We start from the raw sequence: 19,029 nt of genomic DNA, 5'->3' as shown, positions 1-19,029 counted from the left end.
GAGTATGTACAGGGACTAATTAGCTTTTTTAAGAAGTATAGAGAAATTAGCTTTTCGAAAGCATTGGAAGCCGCAAAAGAAATTGCAATGGAGATGGATATTCACCCAGAGTTCACTTCCAAGCGCAAAATCAAAAGAAAAAGATATTTTGATGAGGCCGCGGATGATGCATCAAATGTTTCACAATCTGAGGAGGAGTCATTTTGGGTCAATTATTTTACATATGTTATTGATCAAGCTAGAGTTTCACTCACCAAGAGATTTGAACAATATCAAGGGTATGAAAAGACTTTTAGTTTCTTGTTTACTTCAGATAGGCTGCGATCCTTGGATGATAATAATTTGATGGCTCCTTATGTCAATCTTGAGAACGCACTTAAGAGTGGAGAACATAAAGACATTGATGGTCAAGAATTGTTTGCAAAATTCACTGTCATCCAAGATTTACTTAAATAATCTATGGATTCTCTTGATATTTTGAAGTTTTTGAAAAAGCGCCCCTTTTATCCCAATGCACTTATCGCATATAGAATTTTGTTAACCATTCCTATGACCGTCACAACTGCAGAAAGGAGCTTTTCTAAACTCAAGTTGTTGAAATCTTATTTGTGTTCTACTATGACACAAGAAAGACTCAATGGATTAGCGACAATAGCACTTGAAAATGATGTCTTGGACAAGAGGAGCAATTTGGAACACTTCCAACACGAGTTGGAACACTTCCAAACTTCAATAAAAAGTCTAGCAAAGAGTACTCACACAGACAAGGACCCATGCTCGTGGAGCAGCCAACTGCCATGATTTACCAGTTCAAAGCTGCCTACTGTTACACCACGTGATGGTTCCGATGACCCATCGATTGTCAAGCCAAGTCAACGAAGACTCCGAAAACCAAGAGATGCATAAGTTTGCCATCAGATGTAAGAACTGAGAGCCAAATCAAACGAACCATGGCACCTCTCCTCCTCTTGTCCTTGCTCCTGCTGCTGTCCTCTACTTCCCTTCAAGCTCAACAGAACATAACCTTAGGCTCCTCCTTGACACCTGAAGGGCCTAGCAGCTTTTGGCTCTCGCCGTCTGGCGACTTCGCGTTCGGCTTCCGGCCCATCGAGGGTAACACCTCCTCCTATCTGCTTGCTGTCTGGTTCGACAAGACCAGTGATAAGACGGTGGTTTGGTATGCCAAGACCAATGATCCAGATCCAGCGCTGGTACATGTTTCATCCGGTTCCCAGCTCCTGCTCAACTCAAATGGGGCGCTCTCGCTCCAGGATCCCACTGGAACAGAGGTATGGAATCCGAGAGTTGTGGGTGCAGTATACGCTGCCATGCTCAATACCGGAAACTTCGTACTGGCTGCTGCAGATGGCTCTACCAAGTGGGGGACCTTCAATAACCCAGCAGATACCATCCTGCCTACTCAGGTGCTCACTCCAGGAATGAAGCTCCGCAGCCGAATCATCCCCACAGACTACTCCAATGGCCGGTTCCTCCTTGACCTGCAAAGTATTGGTGTTTTTCTTTATACCGTTGCTGTACCCTCCGGTAAGATGTATGACTACTACTGGTCCATGGCTGGGAACACCACAAAGCTGGTGTTCAATGCGACTGGCATGGTATACATCACCTTGGATAACGGAACACAGATCAGTGTGACATCTGGGGTCACCGGTTCCATGTTAGACTACTATCATCGTGCTACATTTGACCCAGATGGTGTGTTCAGGCAATATCGGTGCCCGAAGAAGTTCAGCAACCTGAGTAGTCAAGCATGGTCCGTAGTGGACTTCAAGCCCCCAAATATCTGTGACTCACAACTGACAAATGATGGAAGCGGCATTTGTGGGTTTAACAGTTACTGCACGTTCAATGGCACAAACAACCAGAGTATTTGCCTGTGCCCAGAGCAGTACTCGTTTATTGATGAGGAGAGGAAGTATAAAGGCTGCAAACCTGACTTCCAGCCACAAAGTTGTGACTTGGATGAAGCAGCTGCCATTATGCAGTTTAAGATGATACCTATGAACAATGTGGATTGGCCTCTAGCTGACCATGAGGAGTACAGCCCCATAACTAAGGATAAGTGCCAGCAACTCTGTCTGGCAGATTGTTTTTGTCCCGTTGCTGTCTTCCATGACAAAAGTAATACATGTTGGAAGAAGAAGATGCCTTTGTCAAATGGCAAGATGGGAGATAATGTGGAGAGGACACTTTTCATCAAGGTACTAAGAAACACTTCTAATCTCAAGCCGCAGCTTAGCCCCTCTCCTTCTGCAACTACAGCAAACAAAACGAAGGGAATTTTGGGCGCTGTAATTAGCGGTATTACAGGTATTGTATTTGTTCTAATTGTTGTCACTCTTTATGTGCGAAGGAGGAAGTATCAAGATATAGCTGAAGAATTTGATGTTGATCAATTGTCGGGCATGCCAATGAGGTTTTCTTATGAAAAGTTGAGAGAATGCACCAGAGACTTCAGTCAAAAGATCGGGGAAGGTGGATTTGGTTCAGTTTTTGAAGGGAAATTGAATGAAGACAGAGTCGCAGTGAAATGCTTGGAAAGTGCTAGACAAGGGAAGAAAGAATTCTTGGCAGAGGTGGAGACGATTGGTAGCATTGAGCACATCAATCTTGTTAGACTGTTAGGATTCTGTGTAGAGAAAGCACATAGAATTCTAGTATATGAATATATGCCTAGAAGTTCCCTTGATCAGTGGATCTATTACCGCCACAATAATGCCCCTCTTGATTGGGGCACCAGGTGTAGGATCATTCTGGATATTGCCAAGGGACTATGTTATCTTCACGAGGAGTGTCGACGGAAAATTGCTCATTTGGACGTCAAACCACAAAATATTTTGTTAGACGAGAACTTCAATGCTAAATTGGCAGATTTTGGATTATCCAAGCTCATTGACAGGGATCAAAGCCAAGTAGTGACTGTGATGAGAGGCACACCTGGGTATATGGCACCTGAATGGTTAACGTCGCAGATCACTGAAAAAGTTGATATCTACAGCTTTGGAGTTGTTGTCATGGAAGTAATATGTGGAAGAAAAAACATCGACAATTCTGAGCCTGAGGAAAGCATCTATCTGATCAATTTGTTACGAGAAAAGGCTCAAAAGAACCTGCTGATTGATATGATTGACAAGCAATGTGATGATATGGTCCTGCACAAGGATGAAGTTATTCAGATGATGAGGCTTGGAATGTGGTGCTTACAAAATGATAGCAGCCGAAGGCCATCAATGTCAACGGTAGTTAAGGTACTGGAAGGTACAATGACTGTAGAAACTTGCATGGATTACAATTTCTTCAGTGCATATCTAGTACTGTCTGTTCAAGGTAATCAATCAGCATATTCAGCTCCACCGCCAGCATCAGTCTAATCTGTTCCAAGATGAAATGCGTCGGTAATGAGCTGAAGGAACATCCATATTGTACACTTTGGCTATATAACTGGTTTGTACTTTATCTGATTTGTAATTTGGAAGTACGTTTGATTTGGCATCATCAGAAGAATAATTTTCAAGCAAATTGCTGTTACATTTTTCAGTGAAGCTGTAAACTCTCTACATCTGGAGATAAAGGGTAGTGCAGTTTCATTTTCCATAATTTATGCAAATCTGCATTGCAGATAAATAGTTAGTGAAAAAACATTTATGTAAATCTGCATTGGAGCTGTATGGTAACGGTATAGAACTGTACTTACACGAGCAATATGTAACCCAATAGTATAGAACTGCTTCCTTGTCGCTGGCATGTCCTCCTAGGACCTATCCGCAAGCATCTCCTCCGTGGATCAAGGACAGGAGCAAAACGAGCACGAGACACTCAAGCATCTCCTGCTCCTCCCCTTTGGCCCTGAGCAGCTCTGCCATGCATGGCCATCACCTCCATGAGTCCATGACCCTCTCCATGGGCCAGAGCGATGGCTGGCAGGATCACGGCCAGGTCCAAGCGTGCAAAGCCACTCCTTCGATGCTGAGAAGCCAGCGAGGCCACCGCTATGTGCTGCCAGACGACATCTTCGTTATCATCCTCCTCCTCTTCCTCCACATCTGGGCCTTCCTCCCGGAGCGCCCACACGCACAGCAGCTGAAGACTGCGATGGGGAACAAAACAAATGGAAGACCCACGAGAACACTATCTGCTGCGTGGTAGATGAGGTGAACGGGGTGTAGCCACGTGGCATCTGATTTTTTTTAATATTCCTCGGATATCTCCTGGAATACTTTTGGATTTTATCTCCCAAAACTATTAAAAAAGGATCACTTCATCCACGGTTAATTTTTGTAATTAAAATAGAAGTTAAATCATATGATGGCATTATTCTCTATGTTGTAAAGCATATGCTGTTATTCGTTCATTGAAACATAGTACAAACCTATACTCTCACACACACATACATCACCACACGTGTGCATACACGGTCCTATGAACGTCTATAGGAAAATGGGCCAGTTGTTTTGATATTGACGTATTTACCACAGGCGTATCATGTCGATTGGCATGACACCTACCACGAAAAAAATAGTTGGATTAGTGAGACACACAACATTTGATCCTCATCGGACGGGCGCAACTACCTCCCCAAAACACAAAAACATAACTTAGTTCTCCATTTTTATACAACCACCATGCGATTTTTCATATTATTATACAAGCTCTTTTACAGTGCATTTAAAGTACCATCAGGTACCATGAGGTACTTGGAGATACAAGCTCTTTACAGTGCTTTAATTTTTAAATTATAAAAAAATAAATTAAATTGATTGTTGGTCCTACCATTTTGGCTACTTGGTCCCACCAAATTGGTACTTATGTACTTCATGGTACTTCCTTTGTTTCCAAGGTTCGATTTCTAATAGACAGCTCTCTTATTTTTTTTCAAGCACTCTAAAATCTCTCTTATACTCGTGGTTCCGAATGCTCTACATATCTACAAACAGTCATTATGATCTATGAAATAAAATCATTGTTTGGGATATGATGCCATCACCCATACATCGCATAATTTCAACTAAAAGTGTTACTTTCACAGGGAAGGTACCAAATGCCCCTAGAGATACTATTTACTTTTATTTATTAGTAGTTAAAGGGGTAATAAACTTAATTAAAAGAATAGGAGGTTAACTAGACAAACAAGAAACTTCGAGGCAAATAATTTGTATTCTTTTTCTTCCAAAATAAAATATTAAAATTTAGATTTATAGTTGAAGCAAAACCTAAAATCATTATTTCAAAATTCTGGTCCTGTGTATCTGAAAATTTTAGAAAACACTTCGATTTTTCAATTTAGTTATATTAATCATCATAAAAGTTCATCTAATATCAAAACCTCTGTATAAAAGGTTCACTTTAAATTAAAGCCCACTTATTTCTTTAGTGAGAAAACGTATTGCTTACTGATGATGCAAAAGTAGCTCTGCATCGATCTAACATTACCAAGTTAAATTGGTGAAACATATACATAGGAGGATCCACCATTACAAAAAGAATATGGAGTGCATAATAAGACTGTAAGAGAGGAACTACAGTATCTATCTAAGTTTAGGAAAAGGAAAAGAGAAATCATAGCTACATTTTAGTTAATAAAAAAGCATGGGTCCATAAGAATCGATTAGGATTCAATAATACGTGGCTCGTACAAACCCCAGCACCAACAAGGCCACCCAGCTGGATCACTCGCAAGTCACAATAAGTCAATGCTCCACAAGTAATTAACAAACGACAAATTATCAATCTTCAGACACATGCCTTATAAAGACAGCATATGTTCAAAGAAAATTCAGAAAACAATGCATTCACTGCTCATAAATTTAACAAACGACAAATTATCAGTCTTCAAACACATGCCTTATAAAGACAGCATATGTTCAAAGAAAATTCAGAAAACAATGTATTCACAGAAACTTCTAGAAAGCATTTCTCGGAAACGAAAAACATAATAGAAATATCCAGGAAATTGGGCAAAAGTAACCAAATTTTTCTCTTGTAGAATTCCAACCTCCTCGTTCCAATCTGATCGCTAGTACTCTAGGGAATAGGTAAATCAGAAACTTCCCATGACCCTCATGATATAATCTTATACTAATTTCAGCTGGCTTGACTGCTAGTCTGGTAGTAACTAGTAAGTAGTTACCATTAGTCTTCTTCTGAAAAACTGCAGAATAATAACTGGTCGCATCCAGGGAATAGGTAAGAATTTGGGACCTTATGTACAAATAGTCATTGTGCACTTGCCTTCACGCAACTGTCAATGTAACCACAAGAAAAATCTGTCTTCACTACTGTTGAACTCGCAAGCATGTGAAAAAAAATCCAGCTTGACCGTAAAAGGAGCACCATAGAACGCATGCAAACTTCCAAAACCAAATCCCATGCATCTGGAGCAGCCAACTGTCACGATTGACTGGTTCAAAGATGCTTACTGTTACCCCTCGTGAAGGTTACTGATGACCCATCAACTGTCAGGTCAAGTCAACGAAGACTCATTGATGCCACAGGACATATAAGCTTGCCATCAGAAGCAAGAAATGGCAGCCAAACCATAATAATAATCAATGGCGCCTCTCCTCCTCTTGCCCTTCCTCCTGCTACTGTCCTCACCATATGTGCAAGCTCAACAGAAAATCACCTTGGGCTCCTCCTTAACACCCCAAGGGCCTAACAGCTTTTGGCTCTCCTCTTACGGTGACTTTGCCTTCGGCTTCCAGCCCATCGAGGGCAACACCTCCTCCTACTTGCTCGCCGTCTGGTTCAACAAGATCAGTGACAAGACAGTGGCATGGTATGCTAAGACCGCTGATCCAGATTCATCGCTGGTACAAGTTTCATCTGGTTCATGCCTCCAGCTCACCTCCAATGGAGCTCTCTCACTCCAGGACCCTACTGGCACAGAGGTATGGAATCCCCAAGTTGTGGGTGCAGCCTACGCTGCCATGCTCGATACTGGAAACTTCATACTGGCTGCAGCAGATGGCTCTACCAAGTGGGGGACCTTCGATAACCCAGCAGATACCATTCTGCTCACTCAGGTGCTCACCCCTGAAACCAAGCTCCACAGCCGGATCATTGCCACAGACTACTCCAATGGCCGGTTCCACCTTAACCTGCAAAATAATGGTGTTTTCTTCTATGCTGTTGCTGTGCCATCCAGACCTCAACATGAATATAATTGGTCCATGCCTGGGAACACCACAAATTTGGTATTCAATGCGACTGGCATGATATACATCACCTTGGATAATGGAACACAAATAAAAATCACATCTGGGAAGATCAGCTCCATAGCGGACTACTACCATCGTGCCACACTTGATCCAGATGGTGTTTTCCGGCAATATATGTATCCCAAGAAGTTCAGCAACCTGTACACTCAGGCATGGTCAGTAGTCGACTTCAAAGCTACAAATATCTATGTCCCAAGAAGGTCAGCAGCAGAGACACAGGTCAGCAGCGGAACGTGCGGTTTCAACAGTTACAGCAATGTGGATGTCTTAAACAACCAGACTACCTGCGTGTGCCTCCCACAGTACTCATTTATTGGTGAGAGTAAAGGCTGCAAGCCTGACTTCCAGCCACAAAGTTGTGACTTGGATGAAGCAGGTGCCACAAAGCAGTTTAAGTTCGTAACAATGAGCAATGTGGATTGGCCTCAATGTGACTATAAGCAGTACGACAACATACCTAACGACCAGTGCCAGCAGCTCTGCCTGACGGATTGTTTATGTGCTGTTGCTGTGTTTCGTGATAGTGACAATACATGTTGGAAGAAGAAGATGCCTTTAACAAATAACGTTGTAGGGGATACTGTGCAGAGGACAGTTTACATCAAGGTACCAAAGAACAACAGTCAACAACCTGAGCTTCTTGATTCCAACAGATGGAAGAAAGATAAGAAGCGCTGGATCCTTGGAAGTTCATTGTTTCTAGGAAGCTCTGTCTTGCTGAACATTGTCCTGATCTCTGTTATACTGTTCGGTACTTACTGTACTATCACCATAAAAGAAATCCCATCCGTGCAGTCATCAAACAATGTAGGATTGCCCCTGAAAGCCTTCAATTATGCTGAGCTTGAGAAGGCAACCAGCGGATTCCAGGAGGTACTTGGCACTGGTGCCTCTGGTATTGTGTACAAGGGCCAGTTACAAGATGATCTCGGCACGTACATTGCGGTTAAGAAAATTGACAAGCTTGAGCATGAAACAGAGAAAGAGTTCACCGTTGAAGTCCAGACAATTGGACGGACGCACCACAAGAACTTGGTTAGGTTGCTAGGATTCTGCAATGAAGGAAAAGAAAGACTATTGGTGTATGAATTCATGACCAATGGATCACTCAATCAATTCCTATTTGGTGATGTCAGGCTGGAGTGGAACCTTCGAGCTCAGCTTGCTCTTGGAGTGGCAAGGGGGCTGCTATACTTACATGAGGAATGCAGCACACAGATTATCCATTGTGACATAAAGCCCCAGAACATCCTTCTCGATGGCAACTTCACAGCAAAGATCTCAGACTTCGGCTTAGCCAAACTCCTCCGAACTAACCAGACACAAACAATTACAGGGATCCGGGGTACCCGAGGATACGTTGCCCCTGAGTGGTTCAAGAGCACTGGTATCACTGCAAAGGTGGATGTTTACAGCTTTGGTGTCATCCTTTTGGAGCTCATCTGTTGTCGACGAAATGTTGAGTCTGAGATGGCAGAAGAGGATAAAAAAATCCTGACTTACTGGACAAATGACTGTTATAGGTGCGGCAGAGTTGATTTTCTGGTTGACGGTGATGATGAAGCAATTTTCGATTTGAAGAAGGTAGAAAGGTATGTGGCTGTGGCATTGTGGTGTCTCCAGGAGGACCCTACTATGAGACCTACAATGCTGAAGGTGACACAAATGCTTGATGGAGCAGCTGCTATCCCCACTCCTCCTGATTCTTCTTCCTTTGTCCAATCACTTCCATAGTGTCCGGCATCCCTCCTGCACATTGTAACATTAATATGTGTATGAACCAACATAGAGGTGTAAGAAAATGGATATGGCTATATACTGAATGATATTTTGTTAGGGGAATACATACTGAATGTTATTAACACTATGGCCACTTTACAGCAGTACCGTTTAAGCTGATTATTATTGTGTGAACAGTACCTGCGTTCGGCAGCAATGGGCTACAGATAATGTTAGGAAGGCTTTAGCATTGCAATTAAGAATATTTATTTCCATAAAATTAGTTTTGGGTAGTAAATTGGACCTTTTCCGATAAATAAATGAGACACACAAATAACTTTTTGCCCATTTTGGCCTGTAAATACTTAATGATAACTATTGTAGCATGTTTAAGCTAGCTTCGATCCCACCAGCTGCTGAAATAAGCTTGCGTGTTCACAAATTAAACCAGCCACCTAAAGGGACTCATAGCTGTTTATTAAAGCATTAGGAACAATGGTACCCTAGCACTCATATGTCTAGCTGGAAAAAAAAGTGGAATCCTAATCATCCATAAGTGCAGATGTGTATATGTAACCAAACATCTTTGACATTAGAAATTGGAAAAATGCCATGTATTTCGTGAAGGACTAAATATAACAAATTAAAGTCATGACAAACAAATGGCAAAAATATTATATATGGGAAATGCATCAATAAAATCGAGTGACGATTGCTACTATGTTTGAGTACGTCTGGAATCATGGCAGGTAGTTTTGCCACTATATGCATTTACGGGTAAAAGTTTATGATATCAGTCTACTCCCACTAGCAGTGCGAGGCGTGTGCTGGTGAATAATCGAAGTTGAATGCCTTCGAATTGTACCTTCAAATTAGTGAAAGAGATTCATGGCAACAGAAAATTACAGGAAAATGCGCGGGTGGATGCACCATGAGCATATCTGGGGAGTTCTTAAGTAGATACAAACGCATTGCAATGAAATACCCCCTAATCCAAACAAACGGGCCCTAAGTGCAATCGCAGATTTCGGACACCATGATTGGCAATCACTAGCAGCAGATTACACAGAAAAAGACGGTGCTACGCTTAGGCATACCACAAAACAAATCTGGAACCAATTTAAACCAATCAAAATTGAGTGGCATTGGCACCAAGCGGGGCACTTGACCTTGACGGGGAGAACCATCAGCGTCGACACGGAGGTGAAGTCGGATGCGGAGACCCCTGGCAGCGGCTGGCTGAAGCGGGCGAGGCGGAACCGTCCGGGGAGAGAGACCACACCGGCAGCCGCTTGGCGGAGTGGAAGCGGTCAAGCGGAAGGCGTGGCCTGCGCCCTGCGGTGGGATTTTCTCTCCCCTTTTCCCCCCTGGGGATGTGTCTACGGGACCCACCGGTCAGTGTCACTTCAATTTTTTTTCAGCAGCCAGATGAACAATCAAATAATGCCTTCTTCTAGTCACATGCAATCGGGGCTGTCGAAATCTCCATTTCAGATTGAGGTGCAATTTGAATTCTAGGAGGATCCACCATCAGCATTCGAAAAAAGATGAAACATTTCTCCAGGCGAATCCACGTCATCATCACCACATGGTTAGCTAAAAAAAATGAAGCGCCTAGAAGAGGAACTACAATCAACCCGAGGTTTGACGAAAAATAGAGATGAGCAACAAATGTAGGACGACGAGGAACCACAACCAACCAAAGCTAGAATGAAAAAAATCAAACACACACTATATATGTAGCTACATTTTGGTAAAAACGTGTACCCAAATTTGCATCGAAGAAGACGACTAAAATTCAGGTAGCTTTAACATACACCAATATCCACAACTGAGCTAAACAGACTCCATAACCTAAGATTAGGATAGGCAGGGGCGGATCTAGGGCCCGGGCTGCCCGGACTGCAGCCCGAGGCGAGACCATGGAGTCCCTTTAACATATGTGGTGTTTAGCCTAACAAAATGAAGTTTAGGAGACAAGATTAGACTGTTTTGGACGTGATTCAACAGCTTAGCCCGGGGTGCAGCCCCGTTCTAGATCCGCCCCTGAGGATAGGCTTCATTCAGCCGCTGTTGGCAGAAGCAGAACCACTGAAAACCACTCTTCTGATGGTACAACGTGTTGACTAGGCAACGCGGGGTGCTGGTACAAGTTCCTTTCAGCTGCCAGCGCGTTAATCCTGCCGGGCCGGCCGGCCAGCTAGATCACAAGAACCATGAAAAATGAACGTCCCAGTCAATGTCTGACAAGTAATTGTGGACTCCATTTATTCCTGCTCATAAACAACAATGAAAAACTATCAGTCTTCAATAAATGTCTTATTATGTTCTACAGAAAATTCACAAAACAGCTAATTCACGGAAACGTCCAATAAACTTTTGTCGCAATGAAACACATAATAAAAATATCCAGGAAACTGGCCAAAAGTAACCAAACATTCCTCTTGAATAATTTCAACCTCCTTGTTCCAATCTGATCACCAGTCTAAGTGAAATAAGGCACGTAGCATGATCCCACATGTATAATCTCGTACTAAATTCAGCTGGCTTGACTGGTAGTAAGTAGTGACCATGACTATACTTCTGAAAAACTTACGAATAACTGGAAGTATCTAGGCGAGAGAAGAACTTGGGACCTGCCTTCACGCAACCGTCAGTACAACCCTACGAAATATATGTCTTCTCTTCTGTAGAACTTGCAGGCATGTGAAAAGTTTGGCTCAGAAGAGGAGCACCTTGGAACACTTCCAACACGTTGGAACACTTTCAAACTTCAATAATGTAGTCACTATAAGTCTAGCAAAGAGTAGTCACACAGACAAGGACCCATGCTCGTGGAGCAGCCAACTGCCATGATTGACCAGTTCAAAGCTGCCTACTGTTACACCACATGATGGTTCCGATGACCCATCGATTGTCAAGCCAAGTCAACGAAGACTCCGAAAACCAAGAGATGCATAAGTTTGCCGTCAGATGTAAGAACTGAGAGCCAAATCAAACGAACCATGGCACCTCTCCTCCTCTTGTCCTTGCTCCTGCTGCTGTCCTCTACTTCCCTTCAAGCTCAACAGAACATAACCTTAGGCTCCTCCTTGACACCTGAAGGGCCTAGCAGCTTTTGGCTCTCGCCGTCTGGCGACTTCGCGTTCGGCTTCCGGCCCATCGAGGGTAACACCTCCTCCTATCTGCTTGCTGTCTGGTTCGACAAGACCAGTGATAAGACGGTGGTTTGGTATGCCAAGACCAATGATCCAGATCCAGCGCTGGTACATGTTTCATCCGGTTCCCAGCTCCTGCTCAACTCAAATGGGGCGCTCTCGCTCCAGGATCCCACTGGAACAGAGGTATGGAATCCGAGAGTTGTGGGTGCAGTATACGCTGCCATGCTCAATACCGGAAACTTCGTACTGGCTGCTGCAGATGGCTCTACCAAGTGGGGGACCTTCAATAACCCAGCAGATACCATCCTGCCTACTCAGGTGCTCACTCCAGGAATGAAGCTCCGCAGCCGAATCATCCCCACAGACTACTCCAATGGCCGGTTCCTCCTTGACCTGCAAAGTATTGGTGTTTTTCTTTATACCGTTGCTGTACCCTCCGGTAAGATGTATGACTACTACTGGTCCATGGCTGGGAACACCACAAAGCTGGTGTTCAATGCGACTGGCATGGTATACATCACCTTGGATAACGGAACACAGATCAGTGTGACATCTGGGGTCACCGGTTCCATGTTAGACTACTATCATCGTGCTACACTTGACCCAGATGGTGTGTTCAGGCAATATCGGTGCCCGAAGAAGTTCAGCAACCTGAGTAGTCAAGCATGGTCAGTAGTGGACTTCAAGCCCCCAAATATCTGTGACGCACAACTGACAAATGATGGAAGCGGCATTTGTGGGTTTAACAGTTACTGCACGTTCAATGGCAGAAACAACCAGAGTATTTGCCTGTGCCCAGAGCAGTATTCGTTTATTGATGAGGAGAGGAAGTATAAAGGCTGCAAACCTGACTTCCAGCCACAAAGTTGTGACTTGGATGAAGCAGCTGCCAGTATGCAGTTTAAGTTGATACCGATGAACAGTGTGGATTGGCCTCTAGCTGACTATGAGGAGTACAGCCCCATAACTAAGGATCAGTGCCAGCAACTCTGTCTGACAGATTGTTTCTGTGCCGTTGCTGTCTTCCATGACCAAGATAATACATGTTGGAAGAAGAAGATGCCTTTGTCAAATGGCAAGATGGGAGATAATGTGGAGAGGACACTTTTCGTCAAGGTACGGAAGAACAACAGTACACAAGCTGAGCTTGTTGGTTCCAACAAATGGAAGGAAGACAAGAAGAACTGGATCCTTGGAAGTTCGTTGTTTTTGGGAAGCTCTGTCCTAGTTAACATTCTGCTGACCTCTGTTATACTTTTTGGTACTTATTGTACTATCACCGTAAAGGAAATCCCATCTCTGCAGTCATCAAACAATATAGGATTGCCCTTGAAAGCCTTCGCTTATGCTGAGCTTGAGAAGGCAACCAGCGGATTCCAGGAGGTACTCGGCACTGGTGCCTCTGGTATTGTGTACAAGGGCCAGTTACAAGATGATCTCGGCACTTACATTGCGGTTAAGAAAATTGACAAGCTTGAGCATGAAACAGAGAAAGAGTTCACCGTTGAAGTCCAGACAATTGGACGGACGCACCACAAGAACTTGGTTAGGTTGCTAGGATTCTGCAATGAAGGAAAAGAAAGACTATTGGTGTATGAATTCATGACCAATGGATCACTCAATCAATTCCTATTTGGTGATGTCAGGCTTGAGTGGAACCTTCGAGCTCAGCTTGCTCTTGGAGTGGCAAGGGGGCTGCTATACTTACATGAGGAATGCAGCACACAGATTATCCATTGTGACATAAAGCCCCAGAACATCCTTCTCGATGGCAACTTCACAGCAAAGATCTCAGACTTCGGCTTAGCCAAACTTCTCCGAACAAACCAGACACAAACAAATACAGGTATCCGGGGCACCCGAGGATACGTAGCCCCTGAGTGGTTCAAGAGCATTGGCATCACTGCCAAGGTGGATGTTTACAGTTTTGGGGTCATCCTGTTGGAGCTCATCTGTTGCCGGCGGAATGTTGAGTTGGAGGCTGAAGAAGATCAAAAAATACTGACTGACTGGGCAAATGACTGTTATAGGTGCGGCAGGGTTGATTTTCTGGTGGAGGGTGATGATGAAGCAATTCTCAATTTGATGAAGGTGGAAAGGTTTGTGGCAGTGGCATTGTGGTGCCTCCAGGAGGACCCAACAATGAGACCTACAATGCTCAAAGTGACACAAATGCTTGACGAAGCAGCTGCAGTCACCGCAGTCCCCACTCCTCCTGATCCTTCTTCATTTGTCAGTTCACTTCCATAGTGTTACTCCAGCATATTTTAAGATTATTATATGTATGAACCAACATAATGGTGTTGGAAATTAGATATGGTTACCTACTGAAGCAAAAGCTATATTGTGGAAGTTATGGCCGCTAATACCGTCTCTAGCAATGGGCCACAGATGTTATGAAGGCTTCATCTCTCCAGCAAGAATATCAGTTTCCTAAAATAAATTGTTTTCCTAGGATAAAAATAGTTGTATGTGGTATCTCATCTATTGGTTAGTTTGGTTACTACTATGTGATTCTATCCATAATTTTTAGAAGAGTCTACTTGAAGCAGTGAAGCCTATTGCAGCTGTTATCACTTGGCCTCAGAACTTCACCATGGCTACGGCAGAGCCTAAACAACAGTAAGATGAGGGTAAGGGTCTTATCGTCAATCATCTGATCCGAACCAGCCATGCATATAACACTGAAGTACAATGAAATTTTGAGCTGAAGTGTATATTTCAGCCTCGAAATCGACATGGGAAACAAAACACCAACATAGTTTAAGCATAAATTAGAACAAGTTCTATGTTTCTTTCTCAATATCTGTTCTGCACATGATCTTTTCACTGAAATAAACATGGTACGGTTGAATATTTCACCCAGTAAGAAAGAAAATCTTAGGAATCGAATGACAGTAAAAACAAAAGACCCATTCTTGCAAGCTTAGAGTTTAGAAGTTTGAGCAGTAGTGTCCTAAGTCTATAAGAGGTTTCTTTTTTTCACGAATTCAGTCTATAAGAAGTTAACTTGGCAGTTTAAGAAGCCAAGGTTCAATGGAAAATTGATCTTACAACATGACCAAAACCTTTTCAGTACCAGTTAGACATGGTTGTGCAAGTCTCAAGTAGTATAAGGATGCTAGTCACTAGGACAATCCCATGGCTCATCTCAAATGATGATTCTAGCACTGTAGCACATTCTTCCCATTGCTTCTTCCAGAGATTAATATTGAGAGTTTGAGACCATACTAGTTTTACATTGAAGAAATGAAAACAACATTGTGGAGCAGCTCCATTCAACCACATTTCATTCTCAAGCCTTGATTACATCAAAATTTTCTCCGCGCGCAATATACCCTTTTTCACTATAATAACAAACAATCTTAATAACAGTAGCAGGAAGGTCCCCTAACACACCCAAACATACGAACTGGATATTAAAAGCATGTTTGCAGCAAGGTCTCATGGTGATTACATCACGTGTTTCTTATACCTACCAAATTAAGTATGGTGCCAGAAGTATGTAACACCTTACAAGTTACACTAATAGAAGTTTCCATTCAATAAAGGCACACAAGTGGTAGTCCAATTCTGCAATGAACGACGCAAAGACTTGTCAAAAGGCAGGATCCGTATAGTAAAACATGTTATCGTTAAGAAAATTACTCAAAAAAATTCATGTTGAGAAAAATAATGGTTTCTTCAAATTTTTTGTATGGTACCATTATAATGTTTCATTTCACGGGAACAAGAAAAAAAGACAGTTGAAAATGCCAGTACGATTGCAACACACGGCTTACAGCGAGCAAGAGCATTCGGTTCAGTGGTTGACTAGTCAGATTTTGTTCCACGATTCGATTGGTCCAAACAATCGCTGCGTTTCACCGCTAATTGTAACATAGGGGCAAGAAAAACAATAGATCGAGATTTGAAGGCACGGAGAACCTAGCGGCACGGCGAGAGTGGGATTGACCTGACCTCCGAGGGCGGCGGAGAAAGTGGACAGAGGGCGTACCGATGCGGGTACGACGACGAGACCTGTTCGCGGCTGGTCGCAGCCCCTCCATAGGCGGCGGCGGAGGGGAGGGGGGAGGGGAACCGGGGAACGCTGGACCCTGGACCGGGGCGACGCGGGCCTGTGAGGCTGGGCCAGTTAGACCGTTAATTGCTTGGGGGGAAACAGCCGGCTTGCCCAACTAGTGAGGCCGTGACTAATGGTTTCGGCCCATAGAATATTCACTCCCGTCTTTTTTATCTTGGAATTTCGTTAACCAGACTTCTAGAGCTACTAGAGAAGTTACCCACTAGCAACAAAGCTTCCTTTATTCAAAAATAATAATTAACTCCAGAATTCGAGCTATGTTTTACGGATAATAGCAAACAGGTGTCTGAAAAAGATCCAGAATTCCTTCAAAAATTTAGGACAAAATAAGTTATCCGATCTATTCCAAATTATTGTTCACTTTACTCAAAAAAAAAGTATAGTTCGCTTTAATTTTATCATAAGTTAAAGTTACCTAAGTTTTATCAATTTATTTAGAAAAATAAATTAACATATATAATACCAACATAAACGCATTATTTCATTAATTTGATGTTGTAAATACCCATGATTTTCAATGAATTTGGCGAAAATAAAAAAATTCAATTTAGGACGAATTTAATGTGAACTATAGCCATGTGAGCTCGCATGTGTTGATCTAAACAGAGGACGCATCTCACAACGACAGCTTCCGCACCGCAGGGACCAAACACAGGAGTCTGTGGGCTGCAGTCACATGTGGGTACGTGTGTTAACAACCTACGTACACTGATACAGCTAGGAGTAGGAGCATACTCCCTCCACCCTATAAAAAATGCAACTCTCGCTTGTCAAGAAGTTAACCAATTTTAAATTTAACTAAATTTATATAAAATAGTATTAACATTTATGGTACAAAATAAATATCAATAGATTAATTATGTAATATATTTTCATACTAAATCTATTTAAGATGTGAATGTTAGTATTTTTTTAATAAGTTTGTTCAAACTTGAAACTGTTTCACCGCTCGAGAAGCGAGAGTTGTATTTTTTTTAGGATGAAAGAAGTATCCATACGTGACATAGAGATGTCAGGGCCTTAGGATGTATATATAGCTAGGATTAAATAACCTACGGTTACGAGGCATGTGACGTGACGTGATTCCGGGCCGTCGAAATGTTCTAGAGTTGGCATGTATCTCGGGAGATCACGTGGACAACACATGCATTGTTGATCCTGGTCACTTCAGCAGATCTGAAACCACTGCAGAAAACGGTCGCAGCCGGTCGCCAGCGCCAGTGGAATTGGAGTTTCCCCTACGTGGTCTGTTGGAGGAATTGTCTCGCATACCACTTAAGCGTCCAGATTCATGACCTGCCCATGACATAGATAACTCGATCGCATTTCTGTGCTATATTATTGGTCTGCAAAATCATTCTTTGTTGAACAAAATGCAAAGTCATTCCTCCTTCATATACAATGCCAACCCTGCAGGCAGGCTGTAATTAATCGTCAAATTTAATAAAAAACCGGCACTTCGGCCTCTTTGTTTCAGCCTAAAGTTAGACTATGATTGTAACAATCCCAGATCCAAACAAACACCCAGATTGATTTACAACAATGCCCTCGGATTGTAACAATCTAGTAGCAACTTGAGTTTCGCCAGCTTTTGAAAATCTACAAGTTACTTGTCAGAATCTGTAACTGAAACAAACGTACTCTTAGCTGACAGCCTCGCAAGTCGCAAACACCAGAATATCTCCAATTTTTTGTTTCTCATTTTCAGAAAAAGAAAACTATGACAAGAGGCAAAAACAATCATTCCATACAAGCTTAATATTACAGTAGTGTTTTTTTAGCTTTCCCGATTCAATACAGTGATTTCATCCTCAACAAAAAAAAAATAGATCAACTTAGGATGATGGGATCACTGTAATTTCGATGGGACTCGAACCAATGCATGATGGCACCTTCCACCCTAACCAGTTGAGCTAGATTCACCTCCTATGATCTCATCTCAACACAACAGTGTCAACAGTGAACTTGTTATGTAGTTTAGTCTCGTTATGAGGACACTAAGTCACTAAAAAAATACTAAGCCACTAAAAATACTATTCTTGTCGTGGCATGCAACGGCCATATGATCCTTCCATAAAAAAACACTATTATCCAAATACTCGATCAGATCAGAGACACGTGAAAAATAATAGAGACGATGGTACCTGAGTCATCGTACCCTGCGGCTACTCGAATGAATGTGCCAATAACGTGCACCGACGACAGAGGTAGATTCCTAAACCTGAATAAACAACATTTGGTCTGAGAAAATCGACAAAAATTAACCTTGACGTAGTGACCACTGTCTAGAAGCCGCTAGGCCGTTCACTTGCATTCGCACAACTAACTTTGTTAGTTGCTTCAGTTACATATATTGAAAAAAAAACTTCTGTTGCTTCCATTCTCTGCAACCTAGTCCCTTTAGCAGGAGAGTTCTAGATCATCATCAGGAGGTCCATAGTTGTTCAGATAATGCTCTTAATAATTAAGGGCCCAATCGACCATTATGTACAGATAACGATGAGTACTAGTCCAGTTTTTTAGAACTTTTTCTCTATGTAGGTCTGTTTAGAACTTATGAAAATTTCATAAAAGGCACAATTCCTCCATTGTTTCCTTAGCAGTCATATTTTTTAGTAATCAATAAAACACCTCTTTTCTTCAAAGAAAAAAATTGTGAAGATAATACTTCTGGAAAAGTGAGAGTTACATTATTTCTGAGAGATTTCTGGGAGGAGTACATGTGGAAAAAAAAAAGACAAGTCATGTGATAGGAAAATTTTAAACTAAAAGTCAGTCCAACTTTATAGATGCATGAGCCACAGCAACTGGAAGCCTCCAAGCATCT

The 19,029-nt window shown here is 42.5% G+C and overlaps 3 protein-coding genes and 1 long non-coding RNA gene across 4 annotated transcripts; 3 read left to right on the top strand and 1 right to left on the bottom strand.

The window, feature by feature from the left end:
• The first annotated feature begins 718 nt into the window (after window positions 1-718).
• LOC101777219 (G-type lectin S-receptor-like serine/threonine-protein kinase LECRK4) lies at window positions 719-3,540 on the top strand. Its single transcript, XM_012847671.3, has one exon. It carries the CDS (start codon window positions 951-953, stop codon window positions 3,390-3,392), a length of 2,442 nt encoding a protein of 813 aa, XP_012703125.1. The 5' UTR covers window positions 719-950; the 3' UTR covers window positions 3,393-3,540.
• A 2,989-nt stretch (window positions 3,541-6,529) lies between these two features.
• Window positions 6,530-8,988, top strand: LOC101776809 (G-type lectin S-receptor-like serine/threonine-protein kinase LECRK4). Its single transcript, XM_022828603.1, has one exon. It carries the CDS (start codon window positions 6,570-6,572, stop codon window positions 8,970-8,972), a length of 2,403 nt encoding a protein of 800 aa, XP_022684338.1. The 5' UTR covers window positions 6,530-6,569; the 3' UTR covers window positions 8,973-8,988.
• A 1,649-nt stretch (window positions 8,989-10,637) lies between these two features.
• LOC105914843 lies at window positions 10,638-16,198 on the bottom strand. Its single transcript, XR_001164539.2, has 2 exons — window positions 16,116-16,198; window positions 10,638-11,230 (listed from the first exon to the last, which is right to left on the bottom strand). It is a non-coding gene; the product is annotated as an uncharacterized LOC105914843 (long non-coding RNA).
• Window positions 11,557-14,770, top strand: LOC101776140 (G-type lectin S-receptor-like serine/threonine-protein kinase LECRK4). Its single transcript, XM_004975119.3, has one exon. The coding sequence runs from the start codon at window positions 11,963-11,965 to the stop codon at window positions 14,366-14,368; it is 2,406 nt and encodes an 801-aa protein (XP_004975176.1). The 5' UTR covers window positions 11,557-11,962; the 3' UTR covers window positions 14,369-14,770.
• Window positions 16,199-19,029: the final 2,831 nt, after the last annotated feature.

The sequence above is a fragment of the Setaria italica genome, chromosome VII, assembly GCF_000263155.2.
Source record: "Setaria italica strain Yugu1 chromosome VII, Setaria_italica_v2.0, whole genome shotgun sequence".
In the NCBI taxonomy this organism is placed as follows: Eukaryota; Viridiplantae; Streptophyta; class Magnoliopsida; order Poales; family Poaceae; genus Setaria; species Setaria italica.
This window is presented reverse-complemented; position numbering and strand designations above follow the sequence as displayed.